Raw genomic sequence first — 21,945 nt, 5'->3', positions numbered from 1 at the left:
ATATCCTCTCCTCCTGAGTACCTGCAAAACTTACCTTTATTAACGCTCTGCCTTTGGAGGGTATTATAATTTAGGAGATAACCAAGTGTAATTTTAACCAAACATAGCAAGATACATGAAGGTACCATGTTGTATCAATACATACCTCTTAAACATATATGATAGAAAAATTGTTTTAGAGTTTATGTAGAAAAAGAAAAAGCTGTTGTTTTTTTTTCTTTTATTTTCTAAAGAGAGATTTCTGGCATCATCCTTTATTTTGTTTCTGCTAAACCCAAGAGGCTTTCCAAAGTAGAGCTGGAATGGCAGAAAGCTTGACAGATGGGAAGAAGTAGAAGTTTAGACAATCGGTACGATATTATTTTCTTATTATTCCACAGTGGTAAAGTGAGAAATGTCTGCTTTTACTTTAAGATGTTTAAGGATTTTCATTTAGCAGATTTGTCTTCTAATTTACATTGCTGTAACAAAATGTTACATAAATTTACTGTTAAGCTCACTGCTGTTCAAGTTCTTCATACCATTAAGCATAACCAATATCACAGTGTAATGACACTGTATTAAATATGAGGCTACAAGAAGTATCATTTAATTATTTTTGGTTTGCCAAATGATAACGTGTAAGGCAGTGCTACAGGTTTTCACATTAAATGTAAAGTTTATCCATACTGGCTATAGCTAAGAAAGTCTGTTTGCCAAGGAAATATCTTGTATTTCCTTTGTTGCAGAGAAACAGATTTGCATATGTGATTTGTTTCACAAAACATACATGATTTTCACATTTGGAACAGCAAGAAAGAAAAGCAACCTACACTTCCACTAACATCATGATTTTTAAAGTCTAATTGTCCTTATCTGTTTTCAATCAACTTAGAATATGAAAAATTACCTCTAGACAACAATATTTTATGATGTGAGTTCACTGAACATGCAAAACGATTTGGACTAAAATGCTTTGTTCCACTATAAATAAATAAATATATATAAATGATAGCTTATTGGGCCTCTGAATTTTCTCTGAAAACCCACTACTTGATTTGACTATACTGAGGTGAACTTTCATCATTGCTACTTCAGACACCTGAAGTGGTCAAATTATTATCCATATGGCCAGAGGAGATTTCATGCAGAGGAACATGGAACCTGAGAGAGGCTGGCAGAGAAAGAGGCCTCTGTGTGTGCGTGTGTATATATATATGTGCACATATACATAAATAAAAATTATTAACACATACCAGAAAAAATATAGTGTATACCTTACATAGTGTATACCTTAAATTCTGTAGCTCTAGCCTTTCTTAAAGATAAGCCAATATATGTCCAGATCATATGCATCTCTTCGTTGGTAGCAAATTGAGTAGTGAATTTACACCCATGCAAGCAGAAAAGGCTGTCACATTTCAGCATCATGAGAAGTGACCAGTATGTGTTGGAAAAGCTCTCAAGTTTCCTTCAAACCCACCCTCATGGGGCTAATTCCACAAATTAGAGGAATGGTTATATTCTTCTCTAATTGGCTATTAGATTTTTTTTGTTGTTGTTCATAGGCTCTGGATGCATAATTTAAAATAAATAAATATATATATAAAAAAATCTAGTCAGGATTTTAAACCTCAAGATCTTTTTCTTATCATTGTCTTGGATGTTTCTGTTCCACTCTTCATAGAAGAGGGTATTATATCACTTATATCTAGCCTACCATAAATTTGCTCTGTCAATTTTAACCTATTTCATATTAAAGATTAATTAGCAAGATTTTATATTTTTTTATTATTATTATTCTTGAGGAAGCCTTTGGGAAAATCTTAGCAAGTGTATGTAATCATAAAACTTAGACTGCAAGAAATTGAACAAGATAGTTAAGGTAGTTACAAGATTCTAGAGTATTTTGTATCTGGATTGGATATAACTGAGGATGATCAGGCAGACTGTATTTTGTAAATGATAGTTAAAATCATTAAGTCTCATAGTTTGGATTATTTCCAGTGTTCATAGACTAAAGCTTTATTAATATTTTTTAAAAAATCTCATAGAACTGATAGTAAGCTACTAATATATTGCAACTACAAGACTTGCAAACCATTTCCCATCAACTGCTTGAGAATGCTTGTGAATTCACTGAAGCAAAAATACACTTTGACACTGTCACTTACTGAAATTTGATGTCTCGTAAGTGACCTCAGTTATTCAATGAATGCATCCACAACATTTAATGGAGATGTCAGTTATGAATCTTTATAAATTTAAATATCATAGGTCAGGAGTCACTACAACATTGCAGTACTCTGCAGGACGCAGTTAAATATTAAAATAATAATGATAATAAACTTTTAGTGCCGAAATAACTCAATATGTTATTTTATTATGAGATAGCTAACGATAAAACAAGGAGCAGGAAACTCAGCTGAGGGCGAATACGCAATATGTTCAAGGAGCATAATGGTCAGTGTTTCAAAATTTCACTGCAGATGATTCATAAGCCTTTGTGTTGTAAAATACCTGCTTTCTTCAATCATTGCAGTTGCTTCTGTGAAAATATTCTTAATGAGCTGAAATTTGGCATTCCTCAATAGAAGCATGATCAATGAAGCTATGTTTAATTGGGACACATAGCTGGTAGTTGACTTTCTTCTTTGCATTTTCTAAGGTCTGATTCTGCATTATTGGAATGTTTGATGTTCCATATGCCAATTAGGAATACCTGGAAATGGATTATTGAGTCGATAAGAACTAATTAAGAAAAAATATAAAAGGAAAGCTGACATTTGAATGACAGATCTTGTTCCAGACAATGTGTGGTAATGCCAGGTCAAATACAATTGGATCTCTTTCTAGTTTTATACTGGTATGACTCTGGTTTTAGTGAAATTTCTTCTGTTCATTGCAAAGTAGACCAGAATCAGTCCCACTATTTATAGTTATTTTTGCTCTACTCTACATTGCACCACTCAGAAGGCAGATTTCCCAGATTAACCCATCTGAAACACCACTTTAACATTTCCAACTCAAAAGGGAGTCTTAGCAAAGTGCAAATACACAGAAGGATTTAATCAAAGCTGTAAGTGAGAAGAGTTGGGGGTTGAGGGATGTTGGTCTGGCTGGATGTTGGGGGTTCTTGAATCTCATTCCAGCTATTAACTTATTTAGTTAAACTCGATCTTCAAACTTCCCTGCCTCTGCTAGCAACTCTTGAAAGGTTGTTCTGGTGTATGCTTTGGTCATAACTGTAAATTCTACTAATCTAAATTATCTAATTACATCTAAACCTAGTTATTCTATACATATGTATATTCACGTAAGATCTTTTTCTGAGTACTAGACATGTCTGTACTAGACCACAGAGACACCCATGTTTTCAGTATAGTGCTAGTCTTGTTCTGCTGAGTCTAAGTCAGACAGGAAATCAAGGAACAATCTGGGCTTTGTTGCTGGCTTTGCATTCGGAGTGCTAAATTCAGGCTTGAGGGGCAGCTTCGTCACTGCTACAAATGGTATGGTATGGTAATCTTCTCCCCTGCCTTTTCCTGCCTACCACGCATCATTTCTTGAAGCAGTGGTGAGGGACAGGTGCTCCACAGAAGATCGTGGATAGCGCTTGAAGAAGACTGAGAACTAGTTTTGGCAGAGGTGTTCACAGTCATTTCTTAAAGTTGAAACACTGCAAGGAAAAAAGCATCGGACCATAATTCCATATCTGATGTGTTTCCAGTGCTGGTTGAGAGTTAATGTTTCAGTAAATGCTAGAAGTAAATTAATCAGCATACCTGGAAGCTTGGCAGCATGTGTGGGGCTGTGTGCTTCATTGCAAACATTTTTTCTCAGTGGGCTCCCAGACAGTAGCCATGTATCAAATACGTGCTGTGTCGGGTTATTCGGGCACACAGTACCCAAACTTTGTTAGCTGCTAACTATTATATTTTCCTGTGGAATGTCTCCATCTTAATTAAACTGTTATCTGAAAATACTGGAAGTGATTGGCATTCACAAACCTGTTGCTGCTGACAAAGATGATAGGACACAAAATGAGGGCTGTAGAGTTCAGACCATTTGTTACTGTTCTTCACAGACTTTACATATTGAAGCCTACTTATTACCTTACTTGGGAGATAATTACCTTACGATGTTGGAGAAAAAGATAGATAAACTGAGATTTGATCTCTTCTTCAATCTTATCAACTGAGGAAGCTGTAAGTCCCAACCTTTTTTATGACAATTTGTTTAGCTCATCCTCTTAGTTCATAACTATCATTTTTGCGTGCCACTTCATTCTCTGGCAATATTGTGAAAATTTTAAATTGGTGATGGCAATATGTTGGCAATTTGTTGAATCATATTTTCTGGCTCTGCCTTAGAGTAGGTGTTAGAGGTATGCGATTCAGAAGGTGGTAACGAAGAGATGTCCGAAGGAATCTCTTCTCTAGTCCTACTGAAGGAGCTGTCAAAGGGCACGAAGGGCAACCTGGAAGGGCAATGTATCTTCCTTAGTTTTAGCAACAGCTAACAGCAAAGGAAACATTCAGATACAGTTGATATGTGCAGAAATCATCCAATATTCATTTTAATAGTAATGCAAACTGGATTTTTTCTGAATTTAAGTTTAACTGTGAGAGAATCAATCATAACTATTCAAAGCTGCTAGGAAATATGAAGTAATACAGTTTCAAATGATGAGAAATTCCACATTTAGGGGAGAGAATACTGTCTTAGGGACTGGCCAAGACAGCAGGCTGGTCAGCAAGGATGCCTTTCAGCCCTTTCAGCGTGACATTTGTTGCACTCAGAAAGGCATCACCATGATCTCTCACAGCTCTTCCAGGGCACTGGGGTCATACCTGGCACTGCCTTTGGCAGCCCTGCTACTCCTTTGTGTTCTTTCACCTCCTGCTGTTGTGCGGAGGCGATGCAGCAGCAGGCTCCTGCTGCCTGCCCTCCCTCTGACACACAGCGTTGTCTGAGCTCTTCAAAATGTGTCTCGCCTAGGCTGAATAGGAAGCTGGGTCACAGACAGGCCCAAGTAGGCCAAGGAGTTATTGCCTGCTATTCACCTGCCTTTGCTTATGTTGCTCTGCTCAGCTTCTCCAAGCCTGCGCATTCTTTTCATTAAGCCATACTCTGCACTGTGATGTTTCAGCCGTGTTTGTTCAAGGCTCAGCACTCTTTTGGCCCCATAGTCATAAGCTGTCCACCCTGACTGCCATAGGAAATAATGTGAATATTTTTTAAAGGCATGAAGCTGAGGGGTACAGAAAGGATTGTTGTATAAAGCGTGAGTCAGAAAACCCTTAGCTGTGACTGGTTGGTGGAGTGAGCTTTATGCTAAAATGTGATGAACCAGACATAGTGTCGCTTCTGGCATAGTATTTCCATTTGCAATTTTTAGATAAAAATCACAAACAGAGGCATTACAAAGCACATCAAGAGCTGTCCCTGTGCTGCCACCAGCATCACTGTGGTGCATGACAGCTCCTGGCCTGTGATGCCCACCCAGGCCCTCTGTGCAGAAGTGCTTATTACTGGTACCACCGGTCAGCTTTGCTTGGGTGCATTTGACACTGGTGTAGTGTCCTTCAACTTGCCGCACAGTGACTGTGAAAAGCAGCTCCTTTCAGGCAGGCATGAAGTAATTCAGGCTGGGAGAGCCCTCAGCTGCTGAAAGCCTGCAAGGAGGCCCTGCCTCTGTGGGCAGCCTGGTCCCTGTCTATCCACCCTCATGGGGAGGTTGTTTTTCCTTATATTCAGCAGGAAACTCTCATTTCAAATGCTGTCTGTTTTGTCTTGTCCTCCTGCCATGCACTGCTGCCTCCATCTTCTCAATAACATCCTCTGGGTCAGAGATAATTTATTTTTTAAGTTGCTTTTAACTGTAGAATGATTGCATATGTCATTCTGAAAATACTTCCACTACTGCTGAGTTTGATTCCTTATTATTCTGTAGACTGGAAGAAGTTACATTGCACTGTATGGTTTTGGATAATCATGCAACTGTACGAAGTGACAAGTTTATGGATTTTTTGTCTGACGCTGTGTGCTTCATTCTTGAAGGACAGTCAGCATGTGTCATGGATTCTGAAATTCAAAAATCTACTAGTAAAAATGTATTCATGTTTATGTACGCACTTACCTTCAAGCACATGTTTGCATCCCTTTGCTTTATGGTTTGAACTGGTGTTTAAAACTAATCTAAATATATCCATATATCAGGATTGGGCTATATATTGCTTTTTGTGTTTATTCATTTTGTGAGGCCAGGGAGAGAAGTTACAAGAACATGGAAAAGTGTATTCCTAACTGTGTTAAGAATTTTGTTTTATCTAGGAACACAATTAGGTGGCATAATGGAGGTCTTGCAATATGTCAGGTGCTGAAGATTTTAATCCTCTTCTTCAATCCTGAAGCAAAGGCATCTGAAAAGGCTTGCAGTGCAGCAGTCCCAACAGTCATATATACTTACAAGTTGGCACTTGAGCAACTTGGCTTTGGCAGCTTGCTGCCTACCTGCAGCTACTGCCAAATACATGAAGTAGATCCCTTAACGTGGGTGAGCACGCAGAGCGGCACTGCTAGACGTTTTGTGGGTTGAGGGCTTAATCGTGTCTTAACACTGCTACTCACATTAGTAGACGTTAAGCATCTGCCATTGCTCGGTATGAACAACTGGATGTATTATCCCCTCGCACTGGCAAAATGCCCCCAGAGGATTAAAGGAGGAACATAGCTGCTTACAGGCACCACGTTGATTTTTCTCTCTCTGCCAACATAGACTATTTTTCTCTCTGATTGCTTGTAGGGATTTATCATGCCTTAAGTGTTGTAGTCATGGTGAGCAAAGTTGCACGTGCTGTGGTGTGGACCTGACTGGTGGGGATATTTTGTGGCCAGGTGAGGGGGATGCCAGTGCACCTGGAGAGGAGAGGGACAGTGCACCCTAAACCGGGTCTCTACCTGCAGTTTCCATTGGCTCATGGGGTAGATAGGGAACATCAGAACAGTAGTGGCTGCCCAAGTATGTAGTCCCTTAATCCTCCACATACCTGGGAGCTTTGACTGGGAATGGCTTCAAGGGGATCACAAATTGACCCAACCCTCTGTGAAGGATACTTCTCTGACTCGCTTCCTCTGGCAGTTGCTCTCCTTGTCCCATCTCATGTTCTTTTGGTCACTGGCTTGGTAGGAGGAGCTAGGTCAAGGAGTCGGGGCTTGGAACAAAAAGAGAACAATGCGTGAATATGTAGACCTGTGCCTGTAAAGTCCTGTTCAGAAACTGCTGTACTTCAGTAGCAATGCAGCGTCCCTCATCACATCTGTCTGCAGCCAAGTAAGACCTTGAAGTAAGACCTTGACCTTCTGCTCTGTGCCCTCACCCTCCAGATTCTTCCCAGGTAAAAGACCACAGTTCTGTTTCAGTTTAGGAAGAAGAAAAGCAGAAAATATTTCAAGTTATTAACAGTCATTTTCTGTGGCTCTCTTGTCACTGCTCACGCTGTATTTTTGTGAAATAGAAGAAATTATAAAAGCACCCTGGTTAAAACAGCAGTAGTCAAAACAGAGACAGCATTTAATTATAATGTTTCTTGACTTACTGTGAGTTTCTGACAATGTAGCCATCAACAGTAGCTGTCAAATACACTTTGGCAGCTCTGATTCTAGCTTGAGATTTGAGTGAAATGTTCAATATTAGTAAGTGAGCAATAGAATATGTAAGCCTCACCTGTGGGAGAAATTCCAGTGACAGGGCTTTGCTGGTAATAGCAATGCAAGATCTGAGATCAAATAGAATATCAGCTGGGAAATTAAGGCATTATTATGTTAGATGTTAGCCATGCCTATGATTTTCAGAATAAAAACCCTCATCAGCTAAGGAATTACTAAACCAGAATTAAAGAATGTTATTGTTTTATAAGGTCATAATATTTTTATGTAATAAACATCTAAGAAGCTATGTAGTTATGCATACAATGACTTAAAGTGCAATGATTATGTATCTGATCCAATGTCTGTTGCACTCAATGGTGTTTGGATTAGTCCTGCCTATCTGTATGTATATTAAGAAACCATGGTACACACTAACTCATGCAAGAAGCTTGTGCTAAATGTCCTTCCTTCTGCTTCTTCCATTTACCAGTACAAAGCATAGCTGAACTAGGGCCTCAGGAGAGACGGGAGGTTCAGATGTGCCCTTGAGAATACAGACTTAGCAGAAATAGAAGGTCATATTACAATTTTTCATGCTGATGGTGGAGGAAAAAATGTGATAGCAAAGACATTTTGAAAATGCAAAATTGTGTTTGGTTATAAGATTTACAATAAAAAGTAAGATAAAGAAAGGAAGATAACAAAATCAGAGAGGGAAGGTGATCAGATATATCAGGAAGCAGCCAAAATTTAAGATAGAAAGAAGGTGAATCATCATTCTGGAGTCCAAGCAGTATACTGCCCCCCCATCTCCCAGCTTAAGACTCTCATATAAAATTTTGGTGCTTACACAGAGAAAGCAAAAGAGTGATGTATTACCTATGAGAAATCTATGTTCTGAAAGGTTGATAGGCAAATAATCAATAGTATACACAGAAATGTAAAAATTGGAAGAAAAATAAATAAAAAGGTATCTAAATCCTTCTGGAAATAATGTTATTTAATCAAAGAAAATAATCATATATTTGTAATATTTTACAGTCTTTAAGCTGCTGTGATTTATGCTTTGAAGAATTTTACGTATTCATGAAATGTTAGAAGCTTTTTTCTGTACAATGCGAAAATGTTGCAAATTCAAATGGTTGCAAAACCATTACATGAGAATGGTCAATGGTATTGTCGACACAAAAGAAGCTTGAACTGTGCAGAATTGGTGTTTAGCTGTGCAACTAAATTATGCTTTTCTTGCATGTTGTCATTCCATGCTCCCATCCCATCCCATCCCATGATGGGACCAGTATGATCCCATCCCTGAGACTGGTGTGATGGTGAAAGACATCCTTTAAGTGGTAGAATTTCTCTCTTGTATCTATAGTAGAAATTGGAGGTGCTTCTGTGATTCTCAGTGAGCAAAGGTGGTATACAGAATAAGACTTGATTGTAGGTCTTCAAGTCTTACCTACTAGCTAAAACACATATTTTTAGCTATTAGTTCAGTAGCAGCTCAGTACTAGCAATTAGTGTGCACAGAAATAGTGCGATGAGACTTAGGTAATGAATTTTGCTGATAAATGACCTTAATGAAAATGACCTTATCAGTTGTAGAAGTAGGATGTAAACAGATAAAGTATAGAACAGAATTGCATTGTGCTAGTCATGAATTGTCAATACACAAAAACTCATAACCAGATATTTTCTTAAAAAGGGAAAAGCTGCCTCTAATTTCTTAGCTACCTACAGACCTACTTCAATCCTAAAATTTAATAAATTTATTACATTGAAAATACTTAACTAAGGCTTTGAAAGTTTGCTGTATTTGAGCACTGCTTATAGCTGACACAAACTCTGAAGTTGCCTGCAGATAAAAGGAAATGGTGTTTCTTAGGAAACCAAAGTTAAAATCAAATTACTTTCGGGGTTATGATCTTGCTGTTTAAAAGTGCTTATCAAATCATCACATCATAACAAGTAGCAATTACTAAGAATAATGGCATGTTCACTCCTATTGTAGCTGCATTTTAGACATTCTTATGTAACATTAGCCTCTCTCTTCTCTTCTCTTTTTTTTTTTTTTTTTTTTTTATTTCTAGGTAGAATGAGCCAAAAAGTGGATTTGTGTTGCTGTTTTATTTTGTTTTATATTGTTTTTTTAAGGATGGGTTTGATTTAAATAATTTTCAGGATGTTTTGGTTTGTTAAATTTTGGATGAAATTTTACCCTTCACTCACCAACCTAAAATATCTGCTTGAGAGCTCAAGGTTAGAGCCATGTGCCTTTGCATCCCTTTTTCATGATGACTCTTCAACGTTATACTTAATTCATTGCTTCATTTTTTTAATGTTCCATGCAAAACTATAGCTAATGCAGTATTAATATTGTAGAATCAAGTACTCCAAAGTAGGTCATTCAAAGAGGTTGAGCACTCATCCTTTCATTCTCTGCCTTCTGTGTACACAGAAAATGATCTCACTAGGTTTAAATATCAATAGTCAAACAATATAAAATATGCAATTATAATATATAATGCACTTCATCTATTCCACTTTGCTCTCGTTAAGGTCCTTCTGCTGCAGACATTCCACAAACACAAGAAAATGTATTTTGTTAATCTTTGTTACAGTGAGAATCATGTAACACTTCTTCCCAAGAGAGAATCAGTACTAGAACTATGAAATGCTTTATGAACTTTTTTTCCAGCAGAAGTTAGCTTGATCTGCTTCCAGTCTGAAATGTGAATCTGTGCAATTAACCTTGACTCTGCCCTATCTGTAAATGATAGTGGATACAAACTTCCATTTTTAATTTTAGAGCCAAAGTGATTTGAAGCCCTTTTAAAAATAAATAAATAAATAATCCACACAGACAAAAGTTGAAGGAAAAAAACTCGGTGACTAATAAAGGTATCTGGGAATTAGAATAAAACATGGTATTTTATATGAAGCAATGCATACACTCTTAAAGAAATTGGAACAGACTTATCTGGGGCGGTTTTATATATTTTCGTAGAATTCATTCTTTTAGAGGTGAAGATGTTTATTAAAGTTCATCATGCTATTTGCTGAAATAGGAGAGGCAATATTATCCTCATGGTTACAGAAAAAAAGAAGGATCCTATACCCAGGGTCAAAGAAATTTCTGAATTGTAGCTTTTCACATTTCAACTGCTAAATCATTCTGCCTTAGAACAAGCCACAGCATATGGCAGTGTGTCTGTATGGTAGGTTTTTGCAAGTGAAAGAACAGGGAAAACTCTTGGGAGAGCTGCGAGTCTGATTCTGAGGCAATCGCAGGTTGTTCTGTGGAACATGCAAGTTTTTTTTTATTCTCTTCATGAATTAAATTTAGAATGCCTTATATAGTTCAACAGTTGTCACTTGTAAATATAAGTATATTGAGAAATATGCTCTTAACTAATCTCTTGTCTTGTAATTCATGGTAATCCATATTTTATGGGAAATCTTGATGTGAATGGAGTTTCCATGTAGTCTTCCTTCGTTGTATTCAGGATTTCTGCAGAATCCTCTGAGGATACAGGACACCAATAAGGGTACTGTAAGTGGCAAATGATGTTTGTGAGGTATAAAAAAGTTACTATTTTTGCTTTGTTGTAATTTTCTTTAGGCCACATGCACAATGCAGTTCTTTACATCTGAAATAACTTCCTAAGAAATTTCAACAAATTCAGAAAGTAGGCAATAGAAGTTAGAGGATCAGCTGATTACAGCTGGTAATGATATTGTGGATTTAGTGGCTAACAAAGACTAACATAATCTGTTTTAGTTAACTGAATTATTTTTTCTTCAGTCATATGGCTAGAAATACATATTTCTCAAGGACCCTCCATCAGTGTTCTTTCTTTTATAGTAAAGTTACAAAGAAGAGGCAGGTTTCAGTTTATTTATACAACAAAACCACTATATCCTTTAGAAGTAACAGACATAAGAAAAATGTGTCTGTCCTACACTTTTTATCCTTTAAAGTCTTATGCGTATGCTTCAGTGGGTCTTTCCACATGCATAAAGCAGGCAGATGACAGCCTTTAAGAGTAAATATTAAAGAGCAGGGGAATCAAAAAGAAACCTGGCACCTGGAATACGACATACACTTTTTTGATTGACAGACAAATGAAATTTGACTATGCTGTGAGTGCTGGTAGAAACGTTGCTTCCATGGGTCACCAATAGTTAGTTTTGTATTTTATAGCAGTAGGAAATAGGTGAAATAAGGTTAGAAGAAGGAGCAGCTAAGGTAATGAGAAGTTTAAATTCAGGTTCAGTAGGATGATGGGACAGAGGCGAAGGGCAAGACAAGTTGCCAGAATGAAAATAAGAAAGAATCAATAGTGTAAACAAAACTGGGCCAGACGTGTAGCAGTCCACATGGAGAATGAGGGCTTGCCTACAGGAACTGACCTTTCTAAGAGGCTTAATGACCCATGTGAGTTTGTCTTGGTGTTCTGGAAGGATCATTCTTTCCATAATTTTCAATAATCAAAATAGTCTGAATCTAAACAGTTTACTATTTTATTTTTCAGCACTGTTTTCTGAGGTTGTATTTTTGTTGGTTTAGATTTGTTGGTATAGGTATAATTTGAATGCTTGATGGAGTTTGTTTTCTGTAACCTTAATTCCTTAGCTGGGTTATCTATGAACATCCACATCAGTTTATATTTTGTTTTTTACCTGAAATGTTTTCTTGGATGCTCACTAAATGAAGAGTCCTCTCCCTAGAGTGTTTATTTCAATAGAATGTAATTAAGGTGATCTATTTCACAGGGAATGTATGAATATCTGTGAATAGAGACATATAATTTCACTCACACTTTAGATTATCTTGCAAGTTTGTTTCAGTATGTAAATACATGTGTGCATAATTTGATGCACATCTACAGCTGAGGAGAAGAAATTTTCAGTTCTCTTTTTTGCATATTGAATTTCATCAGTGTTCTGTTCTGTGAGAGCAATAGTACTTAGCAGAACTCAGCTATAGCCCTCTGGTTTATTGTGTTAGGTTTAAAGGCCCTATTCTGCACCCCTCAGCTAGAGGGGATCTCAGCTACATGTGTTTAGAACAATGGTGGGGTTAAATCATAGCAACAATGAGTAGACCTTGAAAGTTTGCAGAGAGATGCAGATGAAATTTCCATCAATAGGGTGGTGGTATTTGCTTTTGTTTTTGTTTGGCATTTTTTCTTTAGGGAAGAAAAAAAAAAAAAAAAAGGCGGAAGACTGGAGAATGGAAAAATGCTAAGCTGAATATATTTTAAGATGTTGGAGACAAAAAATGGTGGAGTCCAATACACAAACACAGATTTAAAGGATATAAAAAATGAACAAAGCTTTCTAAGAAATGGAGTATAGTTAATCAATAACTAGTTATTTAAATATGCACTATGCAGAATAAACAAAAAAAGTAAAGAAAGCATTGATCAGTGTGTGTTGAAAACCAGTGATGGGGATTAAGCAGACTATACAAAAGACTTAAATCTTCACCTAGTTGTTTGAGCAAGATAATATTGTCCAGGCTCTGAAGTGCTTTTATCTTGGTAAAAGATATTCTAAAGCATCTTTAAAAGACAATGATAGCTACTCAGGACTGACAAAAGGACATAGCTGCATGAAACTCACCATTTCTTGACAAAGTCACAGAAGAAATAAAGTTTTTAATGAATACCTAGGTTAACAGAAAAAGAAAATAAAGCTTTTTGTCACAATTTATATCGATTTATTTTAACCCAAATAAGTACGTTTATAAGTACGTATGCTTTATTAGTGATTTTAGGCAGAAGGTGTTGATATTGGTATTCAGTCAGAATAGATTAGCAATTATGGAACTGAACAATTATTTAACTGTTTGCAGTGTGACCCACCTCAACATTTCATGATTCAAAACTTACAAGGTTAGTCTTTTGTGTACTGTAATGGTAATGGAGGGTGGATAACTTTGTGTTTAGACAGGCTATTAAAAACAAACAAAAAAGCAAGAAACCCCGGACATTTAGTTCAGTACGAATAAGAATTTACTGTCTAGATCCAAATTTTGTCGATGCAGTGAGGAATGGGACTAAAGCTCTATTGGAATCAGATTTATTGCAATGTTATCAGGAGTGTCCTGAATCATTGTATTGCTCTTTGAGGGAGCAAGTAAAGAAGTATCTAAGAAATAAAGATTTGGTACTTGTAATTTTATTTGAAATAGCTTCAGAAGTGGAACTGGGACTTCTACTAGAGACATGAATAAGATTCTAAGTGTTTCATAACAGCACTGGGATAGTCTGCATATTTTTTCTTGAGAAATTAATAATTAGTACTGATCACGAAACTGTACATAATATTCAGTCATAATAATAAAGCAAGTTGGTATTTGACTGACATTCCGATTAGGTGCTGATTTTTTCAATATTTGCCCAGATTGACCTTGATGTTGTCTTACATTTTTTTCTTCTTACAAACCTGAGCCTTACGAACCTAGAACTTGGAGTTACTGTCACCTACTTAACATATGAGTCTGGTATTCTTATTGACAGGGGTTCTGCACTGAAGATCTCTGACCTAGAAAGGAAATGTAGCTTTTTCAGTGTACAGTGCTTATGCTGTGCTTTGATAATCTGACATGTTGGTTTTCTACCTCAAATATATGAATGAAAAGATTATTTTATATGCTGTATGTTTGGAGACACAGATTATAAAACAATCTTTTTAGCATGATTAGATTAGACAAGATTAGACAAGAAGCTGAAATAATAAAAATAAAATATAACACAGAGCTGTTGATAAATATAGTGTGTGAAACTCCAGTTGCCTATCAGCTTGTCTGCTGTCATGAATGAGTGTTTTCTCTTGTTTTCTTAGCTTTTTTTTTTTTTTTTTTTTTTAACTTCCATTCTGTTCTTGTTTTGCAATTAATTAGAAGATGATGAGATGTATTAAGGAAATTACTTCAAAAACTAGAGATTCCCATGAAAGCAATGTCTGATGCATTGTAGCATAGCATTCCTTGGATTCCATTCAAGTTGATTTTTTTTTTTTTTCACTGTGGTATGTTGTACATTAGCTTCAAATACAGGGAATGACATGGGAGCAAGACATTGTAATCACCATTCTTTCAAAACAAAACTTGCATTTTTTTGTAGCTCAAAATGAACTTTGAGTCTTATGGGACCTTCTGAGAGCTCTGATGGATCTTGCCTTAAGCCATTAAAGCTCCATGGTTGCAGGGCTCCTTATTCTATTGACAGTGGAGCTGGAAAAAAAACATGTAGGGCAGAGAAAATATTAAACTTTCCTGGTTTTTATGATTATGTATCTTTCAACATGTTTGGGAACGATTTTCTAAAACTTTTCTAGGAGGCCACAACTCTATGAATTTTATCTAGATGAGAGGTTCAGAGAAGCATCCATTCTGCTGAGAATCTGGCCAACCTGGACCTCCAAAATCTCACATATTTGTCCATCGTTAGTGAAACCATGTTGTGCTGAAATCCACTTTTTCACAAATATTGTTTTCTGATGCCTTCATAATTCTCAATTTTGCTGTTCACAGAGAGCGAAGAAGTGTACCAGCGCCAGGTGCTGTCTATTTCCTGTATCGTCTTTGGCATAGTCGTAGTGGGCATGCTTTGTGCAGCATTCTACTTCAAAACAAAGTAAGAGCCTTTGTCTAGTGTGTTCATTTTTTTAGCTTTTGTCCTTTTTGTGGCTTCAATTTCTTCCTTCCTTTTGAAGCAGTCATTATTTCTGGAGAGGCTAGAACAGTTCTCCATGGGTAGATTATGTAAATCAGAAAACAACAACAACAACAAAAAAAGTAAATAGAAGTATTACATGTTCTTCTGTTTCCTGGTATCAGGAAAGAAAGGATTGTGACCTTTCCAGTTCTTTTTCTTGACAATAATAATTCTGTGCCTTTTACTATCAGTGTGATAATCACTTCCTATTTTGACAATAAATATTTTTTGCATTTTGTTTCATATTCCTTAATGTCCCTCTTGTTTCTGTATGCTGGGAATAAAGGTAAAAGTTAGAAATGCATGAACAGATAAGTTTTCTGTAGATAACTATAACCTTTAGTTAATAGTGGTAAGCTGCTGATCAAAGCTGCATAACTCTGTATCTCTAATGCACAAGTACATTGAACTATAAAATAAGATGAAATCATGTGTACTAAACTATTTTCAAGTGAAATACTTTCTGTTCTATTTCTCTTTATCTCTGCAACTGAACATTCTTTTTTAATATTTATTTTGTGTATAATTTGAGTTGCACAAACGTCATAGCAATTAGATGACATGCTTATGAATGCAAATATTTATAAATATGTTCTGCATGATTGTCATCCCTCATTCCTGTTCCAACTGGAGCTAATGAGAGAACACACATCAATATAAATTAATGTAAAAATATTAATAATATAAAATAACCTGTATGAGGTTAGCCATGGTGAGCATATGACTGAGCATCAGAAATGTGGAGGTTTCCACTATTTAAAAGTTTGGATGTTTATCTGAATCCCCAAACCCCACCCACCAACCCTGCTTTTATTTAAAATTTATTCTAATGGGTAGGAAATGAGATACTACTATCAGAAGCATCTATCATGCTATCATGATGAGAGGTACTTATAGGAAAATAAAACAAAAACAAACAAACAAAAAACTTTTTGCCATTTCTATCAAGAAAATGAAAAAAAAAAAAAAAACTGGAAAAGTCACCACGCCTTTTTTTTTTCACCCTTCTCTTCAGATTTCAGTGGTACTTTTTGCATGATATGAATGAAGAGTTAAGTTGGTTCACGTTCTGTTTAAATTCTCGTACCTGTTCTGTCTGGAGGGATTTCATTTACTTGTTCTTTCAACCTATATTCAGACAATGGCTTTAGCTAGGAAGGTGCTGTTGCAGGACAATTCCTCTCGGCAGACTCTTTGGTTGCAGTTTAAATTGTGAGCAAGGACAGCCATATTGCCATATAATTAGAAATGTCATTATTTATTTTAGATTTGCAGAAGAATGGAAGAGGGAAAAGAATAAGGTGTTCCTGTCCTTCCTGGAAAGGGCTGAGTTTTTTGCTGATGAATAGAGATTCAGGAAAAGCAGACTGGGATTGCCAGTTGGAAGAACATACCATCAACAACTGAGCATACTGTGAATAAAATGTCCCTCTCTTCAGTGAAGTTTTTTTTAGCTGTGTTCCTCTTGGTTTTGCAGTGTTGTAGGGAATAGTGAAGAGCTGGGTTGGAACAGCCTTCCAAATACTAGTTTTGATAAGGTGGTGGAGAGAGCTATTTTTAAAAATAATGAGTAGAAATAATCCTTCAAAGATGCACTCACAGGACTGTAGTGGTTCATATCTCGGGTTTCTTTTTTTTTTTTTCTTTTTTTTTCTTTTTTTTTTTTTTTAATCTGCATTATAAATATGATAGTTAAGAGTTACTAGGAAGAGTTGAAGCGTGCTTATGCCAGATTCTGGGATCTGAAGTTTGAAGAGTATTGAGAAAATAGGCACCTTGGTTCTGTCATGAGATATTTTCAAACATATGAAGCACAGCAATTTTAAGATACCAATCCCCAAGTCCCTGGCTGTGGTTCCATCTGGCAAACTGTCCAAAAAGTAAATCTCTTAAATCTCTTGATTGGCCTGACACTACCTTTGTGGAAAGTTTCAACACACCTATAGGTGTTCTCCATACCAAAATTCATGAAGATTATGAGCACTGGCAAGCAAGTAAGGTAGTAGGGTTTGCCCAGTCCAAGGCAGGAGGCGGGGAAGCTGTGGATATGCAGAAATAGCTGGAGATGACAGAAGTTAAAGATTGAAGGAACGCTGCAACAGCATTGTATATGTGCATTGTCCAGTGTCTCAAGGGTGTAAAAAACAGCAAATTTAAAATGAATCAACCCTTATCATATGTTAGCAGCATTTAATCAACAGATTTTTAGGACTTTTTCATCAAGCAGAGGTATCTTCATCATGCTTCCAAGTTACCAAAGCATCCCTCCTGTGTGGAGGATAATTTTTGGGCTTAACTTGATATATCAAACAGTAAAATATTACTAACAGAATGTTTCATGGTCCAGGGGGAAGAAAGTTTATATGAAGAAACTGACTCTGATTTTCTTAGTCTAACAATTGCGAAATACCTGCTGCTAGAAATGTGCACTTCCCTATGCAGCATTGTATTAAAAAGTCCTCCTTTAAAATATATTCCATCTGAGGAAGTTCAGAACTTTAATTAAACACTATACCCTTCCAATTATTCCTTTCAGAGTAATCAAGAAAGTAAGTGTTAGCAACAGAGGGGAGAGCACAGTAAAAAGAAAATGGGCTGCTCTTTATGGCTGGATTTTATAGATGACTGGTGATTTTATTTTCTTGCTGAGATAACACTTTATTGCAGAGTGTCTGTTAAGTAGAAGACATAAGGATCATTTGTTTTGAAAACAAATATATTAATATATTAATCGATAACTTTGAATTATTAATAGTTTCTAGTTTTATAACTGTGAATCATGTTTTTCGGCAAAATGAATATGCATAAACCTAATATTAATGTTAGGTTGCATAAACATTAAGTGAAACTAATTATTAGATTGTTTTTCTCAGTAAATAACCTTCTGGAATCTTAATTGTAATGTTAAAAAATACAGCAATGAAGTACTGAATATTCCAATTCACTTTCATGTGTTTATAAATGTAGAAAGGACTAAAAACCCAGATTTTCCAAATAAACCCAAATCAGAGTTCCAAGAGTGCATAATTTGTTTTGTTATTTTCCTGATTAAATCCTAAGAGTATCATATGTACAGAAGAGATTCCCAAAGTCCAATGCTCAATCATACAAACTCTAGAGCTACTGTCATGAATTTCCTCTGGGATTATATGAAAATGATCATGTCATAATGCTTTCAGCAGCAAATCACCAGAACATTTCCAAATTTTAGTGAAGCCTTTTTGCTAGAATTTCAGATTCAGTATGGAGAAAACACCGTTTGTTTTTCCTTTATTTCTTACCTACACTTCCTTGAAATCGCTTACTTCCTTCTGAAATTTGGCTCAGCACCAATTGCTGTCCAAGAGCTGTGTGCTGCATAAAAAAGCTGTGCTGCTGGCCAGCGTATGCAAGAGTCTAATGCTCCTTGCAGAAATGTTTGACACTTTTTATAACCAGTAGGGGTGAATACTTGCTGTGTTTGCCAATATCTCTTTCCAAATCCAAGCAAAATGCTTTTTTAATATTCAGGCCTGCATGCAAGCTATTGTTAAATATTCAATAGATTATCTTTCTTTCAAAAATCTGCGCTAAAACTAGCATGCTATTATAGTAATCTGAGAATAGAAGACATTTTAAACAGAGAAGCTCCTTTTTTTCCTTTCTTAAGACTCTCCGGAAAATGACCATTGCATTGAAATATTAGACTCCAGTCAATTAGCTTAGCTGGTTAATCCAATGCAATGAAGTTTTGAACAGAGAGAACCATGGTTATATAAACATCATAGCTATAGTAGTAGTTCAAACTAGTTCTTTCTTACACTAATTTTATTTCTCTCTGCAGGAAACAAACAAAGCAAATTCATGAACAGCTGAAAGAAACACAGAATAGGAAAACCTACAGCCTAAATGCTTCCAGCATGATGGCAAAGTCAGAGTGTATGGCACAAAGCCGAGTCCAGCTGCAAAATGTAAGTAATCCTGCCAGCTACAACACTTAATAGCCTGGCTGTGTTCCTGCTGCTGATGGCAGCACATCGTCATGTTGCTGTTAGCATCTGAGCAATGGGAACAAGAATTCTCACCTCTTTCATAAAATGTTTTCTGTCAGGCCTGTTAATAGAAAACACCAAGCAGGGATTATTTTATTTATTTTTTGTAAGTTACTTTGATGGGCCCTGGGATATTTTGTTCATGTAAAAAACCACACTGAGCCCCCTAGTTTTGCTTCCAACGCTGGAAATTACTGTTGGAGAATACCTTAGCTCGTAAGTATGGTTTATAGGTGAAGTGGGAGACTTCGATCTTGAGTGACTTTGAGTTTTCCTGTACAACATATTAATGAACCTGCATGCAACTCGTCACAGTTAATTCAGAGAAAATTCAAAAGCTGGACTTAAATTTGTACAGGTTAACTAGTGCCCAAGGAAGACAGTGCAGATGGTATCATTTGGCTGAGTCGTGAGTTAAATAAAGGGATTTTTGATATTAGAAAGAGGTCAGTTTGTTCAAACTAAGTTCAAAGTTTATTTAGTCATGTTTTCAATAGTTATTTGTAAGTTAATACAATCCCACAATAATGAAATGCATAAAGTGAATTTGAAACAAGGAACTTGAAGACAGCTAATTTATATAGCCCTTGATGCAAATTCCTTTCCAATGCATGCTGTTCTCTTCCCCTCATTCCTACACTAAGTGTGTATGAATGCTAACCTTTTGTTTTTTTTTTTTTTTCTGAACAAAGCATTTAAAACAATGGATAATGGTCTTGAAAGCCAGGCCAACACTAGAATATATTTTAATAATTAGAACATACTTTAATTTATAATATAAACAAAAGTGAGCACTCATGCTCACTTAGCCACAGATATCTCAGCTCCAGGTTTACATCAAATGAATGCCTTTTTAACCAGTTGGAGTAAGCTGAGCCCCCGATGCTGTGACAGAAGAGCTGTTAGAGCACTGCTTGTGCCCACGAGCAGTTTAGTTTCGTAGAAGCACCTTGTGGTCATCATATGTTTTGTGATTCGGGAAAAATGCACTGTTTCAAGGAGAAAGATAATTTCACTAAAATAGCACAGTGACGGTTTAGAGACCTTCTGCAGTTCTTTAACTTTCATTCAGTCATAGTTTACTTCTTGCCCCTAAAACGAGCAGTTGTTTTAGGTTGTCACCATTAGGTTGTAATGGTGACAACAGAAGGTAAAGTTGTAAAGAGCTTTTGTGATCCTTTTGTTCTAACATACAAAGTAGGTCGTGGTTAGCACCAAGAATATGTTCTCAGGCATTTTTTCACTAATTCAGTGCAATCTTTGTTCAACCAAACATCACAAAGAACTACTTGGTATCTTCTGAGCATCCAACAAGCTTTATTTAAGCCTTTTTCTTTTGCCATAACAATAGTTATAATGGCTGAAACGGCAGTCTGTGGATTCCAAATATTAGAGATCAAAAACCATTGTTATGCTTTATTATTTTAAGCCAAATTTGCTTTTCAGCTTTTAATGCTGTTCAGACTGCAATTCTCACTGCTGGTAATTAACACCACTTTCTACTTCCTGTGGCAGCTAGCAGGGAGCAGTTTTATCCTTGCCATTAGTGCATTTTCCTTTGGGGAGCAAAAATATTAAGGAAGAAATGCAGAATGACCTTGTGCGGCATGTAGAGTAACAGTGCAGGACAATAATGATTTCTATTGTTAGAAAGATTTTAGTGCAGGAATGCATGTAGGCAGTTCATTAAATATTTACATTACTTGGCAGATTGGAGGAAAAAATGGGGGGAGGAGGCAGGGAGAGAGCAGAAAAGAGCTTTGAAATGGGTCTGAGTGGCTCCCCATCAGAGAGCAGAGACCTGCCCTGTGTGTATCTGCAGCCTGAGAAGGAGACCAGGCTTTGGCAAGGGGGGGAGAACTTTCCCTTGGCCCAAACCTGAGGAGGTGCTGCAGACACTCTGGATATGATTTCTGTGAGGTTCCCATCCACAGCTCCTTACCATGGGAGAAAGCTCCTCATGTCTGGGAGAAATCTTGGTTCTTTTTATTCCCAAGGGCCAACAGAGAAACTTAAAGAAATTAAAGTTATTTTCTGGAAGCTAGTCATCCAGTTAGGAGTAGTTTGGGTATATGAAAGCCTGGAATTCTTCTTTCCTATTCTGTGTGCTTTTCTAAAATGGGTTATCTGTCTTGCTTGTACGCCATCATTCTCTTTCCCTAAAAGATTCTCCTTTTTTTTTCCCCATCCTATTCATGATGGACCTGGTGATGCTTTCATTTTTTTTTTTTCACCTTGTTTTCAATTCTTCTCTGTATTAGCGTAGACCTAAAAATAGCTGCATAACATTCCTTATTCTTGATGAATATTCAGATGTCTATTCTGAAAGAGCTTTCACATTTTGACTCAGAGGCTGCTACATTTACTAATAGGTACATAGATCTTTTCAAATGCTGTGTTGCCCAAGGAAGAAGTTTTCTTCAGTTCTTGAGACCCAGGATATAGCAGATAGTTTTTCAAGTGGTCTGGGGTTTTAAAGAGCTTGACTAATCTCAGGGGAGTATTTTTTCTCCTCATGATTCCTTTCTTCCCTTTTAACCTCGACTGGACTTCAT

The 21,945-nt window shown here is 36.5% G+C and overlaps 1 protein-coding gene across 3 annotated transcripts in view; it reads left to right on the top strand.

Annotated features, from left to right (window-relative positions):
- The window catches only part of NRG3 (neuregulin 3), a 402,024-nt gene that overhangs the window by 347,744 nt on the left and 32,335 nt on the right, over window positions 1-21,945 (top strand). For all 3 annotated transcript variants that reach the window (XR_004751993.1, XM_035330413.1, XM_035330412.1), the window contains exons 5-6: window positions 15,176-15,278; window positions 19,183-19,309. Coding sequence is in view for 2 of the 3 variants with exons in the window: in XM_035330413.1 (XP_035186304.1) it covers window positions 15,176-15,278; window positions 19,183-19,309 (230 nt within the window). In the remaining variant the exon portion in view is untranslated. The remainder of the gene's footprint in view (window positions 1-15,175; window positions 15,279-19,182; window positions 19,310-21,945) is intronic.

This window comes from Oxyura jamaicensis, chromosome 6 (assembly GCF_011077185.1).
Source record: "Oxyura jamaicensis isolate SHBP4307 breed ruddy duck chromosome 6, BPBGC_Ojam_1.0, whole genome shotgun sequence".
In the NCBI taxonomy this organism is placed as follows: domain Eukaryota; kingdom Metazoa; phylum Chordata; class Aves; order Anseriformes; family Anatidae; genus Oxyura; species Oxyura jamaicensis.
This window is presented reverse-complemented; position numbering and strand designations above follow the sequence as displayed.